Source organism: Coffea eugenioides, chromosome 6 (genome assembly GCF_003713205.1).
Source record: "Coffea eugenioides isolate CCC68of chromosome 6, Ceug_1.0, whole genome shotgun sequence".
Classification (NCBI taxonomy): domain Eukaryota; kingdom Viridiplantae; phylum Streptophyta; class Magnoliopsida; order Gentianales; family Rubiaceae; genus Coffea; species Coffea eugenioides.
Window position 1 is genome coordinate 8460877 of NC_040040.1, and position 5885 is coordinate 8466761.

The following is a 5885-nucleotide window of genomic DNA, read 5'->3' on the forward strand; positions in this document are numbered from 1 at the left end:
TGCTTTTGCCGCGACCCATCTGCTGCTGCCTTTTGCCTTTGCCGGTGGGATGGGCCTGCAACTTTTAGCCTAAAGTGAGAGGACATGCAAAAACGGAAAATGTTGAAAATAATCGGAAAATGAATGCTCGTTTCTTGCAAAGATCACTTCCCAGTTTGAAACAATGAAGGTTATCTCAAAAAAATTTTTTTTGTACTTTCCTTTTTTTTTCTTTATCGTCTGCCTTTTTTTTTTTGTTTTTAAGCAATCTTTTCATTTCTATTTTGTAGTAAGTTGTTTCTCCAGTTGAGTCAAATTTAAAATCTCATTGGTTTAGCAGAAAAGGCATGTCTTTTCCTCACAAGGAATATTGGAGCTAATTCCCTTTTTTATTGTAGCCTTTGCAATTTTTTTTTTAACAAAATGCAGGCTGCCGGGCTGACATGCCAATTTTAAACAAACAATGAATTGATTTAAATCAACAGGAAAGTTTAAACAAAGATGCAAGACCCAGAAAGAAAAAGAAAAAAAAATGGAAGTTCACAAAACAACTGGCTAATATAAGTGCAGAAGCACAAATCATACCAACGAGGCCAGAACGCCTGTCACTGCAGCTAACTTCAAGCATTTGCTCCTTGCTTTTCTGAACCAGGTATATTTGAAGTTAATTAGACAGCGACCAAATGCTTCCTTCCTGATAGCCTATTATTGCGGGAGGTACTCGAGGGATGGCAGCTCACTTGCTGGGAAGAGGAGAAGTAGTTATTCCGGCGGTGAGAGGAGGGTTTATGCCAACAATGGAAGCTTGATCGAAATTACAAAGTGAAGTACCCGAAATATCCCTACTGAAGTGTTCAATTAGAAGCTTGATCGAAATTACAAGGTGGCGCCGCCGCGGTGTTCCTCAATTGGAACCGATAAGTAAGTATAGGGATTAAATTGGCCAAAAAAATTAAGTAGGTATCAAATTGACAATAAAAAAAAGTTTGGGGACTAAATTGGCCATTTTCCCAAAAAAATATCCCAAAAAAGTTGTAAATTATAAAAATAAACCAAAATATATTTTAAAAACTCTTAAAAATATTTACAATAAAAGTTTTCATATGTACAGCAACAACAGTAAGGTTTTTCAAAAATACACCGAAAAACAACTAATCCAGAAGATTGTATTTTGCCTGCGTCAAATACATTAGTAAACAGTAACAGAGGTCATAGTTCAATTCTGTCTGATTAGTTCTCCATTACCACTTCTTTAAAGCAAAGTCACTAGAAGAGCGTCAACATCAAAGGAAGCCTCCCATCCTCCGTAACACCTCCACCATGAATGATCCGTCCAACCTTGTTTGTATATTAAGAAAGATACCAACAACTGCTCTAGGATTTCACTTATTTTAGTTACTTTGCCCAACTCATCAATCTCCACCAATCAATTTTGTCAAACCCTTCTGTCTTGTTTAAATCGCATGCCTTCCAGTTTTGTCCAAACTGTGACCATAAAATCAGCATCAGCCTTCAGGTTCCTTGTAAGCACAATTTGTCTTTTCCTTGGTGACGTTAATTCGCTATAAATCTAAGCCATTATGCATGTAGTTAAAAAGCATGTTTACTTAAAAAAATCGGTAAATCCAAGTTGACTATCACAATATAAATGAAAGCATACTCCTCTAGAACTTGAACTTCTGCACAAGCAAAAGCCAGCAGCCCAGATTGTCTCTCCTTTTAGTTATGGAGGGTTATCGGAGTTTGACCACGAATGCCATCGGTTTTTGTCTACTCCCATCGGAACTCATACAGTACATAATTCTCCGGTTGGCTTTACCTGATATTGTCCGATTAAAATCGGTCAACAAATCCATCTCATCGATGATCTCGGACCAAGACTTTGTCCGAGACTATAATCTCCATTCCAGCTCCGTCACCTGGCTATTTATATACAAGAAAAGATGGCATCGGGATTCCATGCTTCAGGGCTACACCAACTGTTCCAATCGATGGTTCAAGATTCTGATTGCTGATATGTTGAAGTCCGTGGCTCCACCAGGGGAGGACCTGTACTTGCTGACGGCATCGGGTAATATTTTTCTGTTTGCCTTGAATAACCGCCTGGAAGTTATTTCAGTTAACCCCATGTCCAAAACGGTTAAGAAAATCCCCCCAAGTCCATTAGGTCCACGGGGCACGTCATCCTGGCGACGATCGGGCATCAAATTACTATCTGGCCCCCCAGGTTCAGATCATTTTCGATTTTTATTCGCAGAAATGCGGGAAAATCAACCAACTCTATTCGAGTATGATTCCAGAAGCAATGAGTGGAGCTCCACTGAAGCAGGAGAAAATGTTGTCAGTGCCGAAACAGGAAGAGATTACGGTACCATTTATCTGAGCGCATACAATGGAACCAGTGGAAGTGTCATCATTGCAAAAGGCAAAGGGACAACCGACCAAGATGAACGTGACGCGGCCGCGGTTGTACGGCCAAGATTTGTGGGATGGGGAGGAAATGAAGGGGGACAGCTAGCTGTTGGATTTAGCTGGGGAAATGCGATTGATCGGCTATACGTGTACGGCGATGGGAAGGCGATGATCGTGAGATCCAACGGCGTTGAAGATGGGAATAGGAGGGCGATGAGGATGTTGAATGGGTTAGAGCTGTGGGGGCTGAGCTCAAGTGGGGGGCATTGGGAACTGATATCAACGGTTCCGAATGAACTGGTTGAGAAAATTAGGAAGCCTTATGGGGCTATGATGGGGTGTTTGGAGCAAAGGCTGGGAGTTGTAAGAGCCATCTTGATGTCCAACTTGGAGGGCGTATGGGACATTATATGGCTATGTTATGAATTAGAGAGCAGGATTTGGAATTGGGTTCCAATTCCGGATTGCAAAATGAAGGGTGCCAACATGGCCGGAATTGCCTTTTCTTCTGGCCTCACACTGAAGTAAAGTAGCACTAAATTGATCCAAGTACGCTCCCGATTGGTTGTTAGTAGTAACTATTTCATTTTTTGTTGAAAGTTTGCTGTGACCGTAAGTTATCGATTGGATGATCGCAACCATTTGTTGTTGTTGTTGTTGCTGTTGCTGTTGGTCTATTGTTCCAGCTCAGCTGTGGAATGTAATTATCACATTTTTCTTCTTGGCAAAGTATTTGTTCTTTACGATCCATGTATTGATTAGTATAGTATGAGAGCTCGTCCCATATTCTTTCCCAAATTCTCTTTTCTCTTTGAAGCATTTTCCCACATTCTCTTGGGGAGAGAGTAATGAGAACTTCTTTTATGAGGAATGGAAATAAAAATAGACCATCAGATCAATATAAAGCGTAAAATGGGAGACAGAAGCCCACAAAGAGCTAGCTATTCCATGAGATCATATTGGGCTGACAAAAGCAAGAGACAAGCACAGGAATGCCCAATCCATAACGGATTTCAGATTTCTCATGGTGACTGAATGCTAGAAAGAAGCCAGCAATATGATTCACATTACAAGGCAACTGTTCTTGATGGTTGACCGAATAAACAAATTCAAGGAAATGATAAAACTTGTTACTTAAATTGACATCTACCTGAACCCCCAAAAACCAAAAAGAAGGAAAAAAGAAGGCACAACTATTAGAACTACATGGTGCGTCGAGTTACCGACAGTAAAAGTAAGCGTACTAACGCACGAGATTGCAGACTGTTGTTGGAGGATATGTTTATGTTTATGCCCGCCGGGGAACGGGAAAGATGCCTCCTTGTTGAACAGTGGAATTCCCAAAGCTGCCACAGTTTGACCTCTGTCATATTGATTTTTTTTTTTAAAAATTTTCCTTGGGTAAAGCAAATCTTCATTAAGAAAGAAAGAAAGAAAGCATAACAAAAAAAAAAAAAAAAAAAAGGAAGAGTACCGTGCTGCAGCTCTCTAAGTAAACTTTTGGTGCAGCGAAAGTAAGGGTGCAAACGAGTTGAATCAAGTCAAATTTTAACTTAATCGAGTCGAGATTTAACATAATTTTAAGAATCTCGAACTCGTGATTAAGTTCGATGAGTTCAAATTGTCAAGTTCAACCTCAAGTTCAAAAAAAATAAAAAATTATTATTTTATTTATTTTTAATAAATAAAATAAAATTTTTTAAATAAATAATAAAATATTATATATATTATTATATAATATATATATATATAAGTAATCGAATTTGAGTTGACTTCCTAGATAACGAGTTAATATTTTTGAATTTTTTTAATAAATAATAAAATATTATATATATATATGTGTGAGTGCGTGCGCGCGCAATCGAATTTGAGCCGACTTGCGAGCTAATGAGTTAGTATTTTTGAATTTTTTAAATAAATAATAAAATATTATATATATATAAATCGAATTTGAGCCGACTTGCGAGTTAACGAGTTAGTATTTTTAAACTCGAATTCGACTTCATCAGTTCGAATTCGACTCGAGTTCAATGTTGACTGAACTCGAGTTGTCCGTGATCGAACTAGATTTGTTTACAACCTTAAATGAGAGACTAGTTAATCTTTAGGGTTAATTACATTTACCTCCCCTGAGGTTTGACCAAATAACGAATCGATCCCTGAGATTTGACCAAATAACAAAAAGGTCCCTCAACCGTTAGTCTTTGCCGTTGACTGTTAGGGTTAATTACATTTACCCCCCTGAGATTTGACCAAATAATGAATCGATCCCTAAAATTTGACCAAATAACAGATTCCTCCCCCACACTAACTTCTGTCACTTATATGTAACGGAAATAGCCAAAAGTTTGAATAACCCTTATTGATTTCCATCAAATTTTTGACCTATCGATTTTTGTGTTTTCAGAAAAAAATTTTGGTTAACAAATAAAATTTTGAATCCAACAAATTATTAATTTATTTAACATATAAAATCAGAGTAAATTTTGATAGACCTTGTAATGCAAAATTTGCCATACACATATTTTATAATTTGGTGAAATAGTGTGACAAATTTTGGATTACATGGGGTAATACCCATTATCCCATAAAATACCAGTGCTTTACGACTTTTCCCAATTATATGAACAAAGTACCTATTTTTTCAAAAAATAATTTATTTAAAAGATAAAGTAATATTAAAATTTCTAGCGAATAAGAGGGTTGAAAATGTAGTACGCATTTTTTCTTTCCATAATGTACCAGCTCCTTATACTTTTCCTATATTATATAAATGAAGTACCAGCTTTCTATTGGCATTTTACTCTATTTATTAGTAACCCATTGTAAAACCAAACTAGCAGAAGGCTTTTCTACACAAAACACTTTGTCATGGCCGATTAAGTAGTCAAAGGATATTTGAGAATCAGGTAATGGTCTCATTTTTTAAAATCATGTCTGTCTCATTTTTGTGGTGGATTGAGTGAACCTTTACATTGCTTCTATAAATTTTCTTTCATCGCTCAATTGTCGGTTTCCTTTTTTCACTCTACTTTTTTTTTCCATTCCTTTCTTTGCTTTTCACATTTTAATTTCTTTTTTGTTTTCTAAGCTTTCCTTCTTTCTTCATTTTCTTTCTTTTGTTCCTTTATGCGCATATTTTATCAAGTTTGATTATTACATGCTTGGTTTTTTTTCTTTTATACTGGTTAAAAACTGTTTTATTTAAGTAATAAACTCTTAGTTTAATTCGTTATTATTGAAACCACCTTCGATTTTTTAACGGTAAGTTTTCTCTAACTACAAGTTTTACAAAGAGGGTAAATATGATATTTTACTACTTCTATTTAAGTGTCTTTGACGAGATTACTTAAAAAGGAGGTACATGTAATATTACCACACCACAGGGATTTAAAAGTAGTTTGGTCAAACCACAAGGGAGATAGATGTAATTAATCCTTAAAAATTTGATGGAAATCAATAAGGGTTATTTAGATTTTTGGCTATTTCCGTTA

The 5885-nt window shown here is 36.4% G+C and overlaps 1 protein-coding gene across 1 annotated transcript; it reads left to right on the forward strand.

Moving 5' to 3' along the window:
• Positions 1-1103: 1103 nt before the first annotated feature.
• Positions 1104-3078, forward strand: LOC113775795. The gene has a single exon (XM_027320811.1). The coding sequence runs from the start codon at positions 1705-1707 to the stop codon at positions 2917-2919; it is 1215 nt and encodes a 404-aa protein (XP_027176612.1). The 5' UTR covers positions 1104-1704; the 3' UTR covers positions 2920-3078.
• Positions 3079-5885: the final 2807 nt, after the last annotated feature.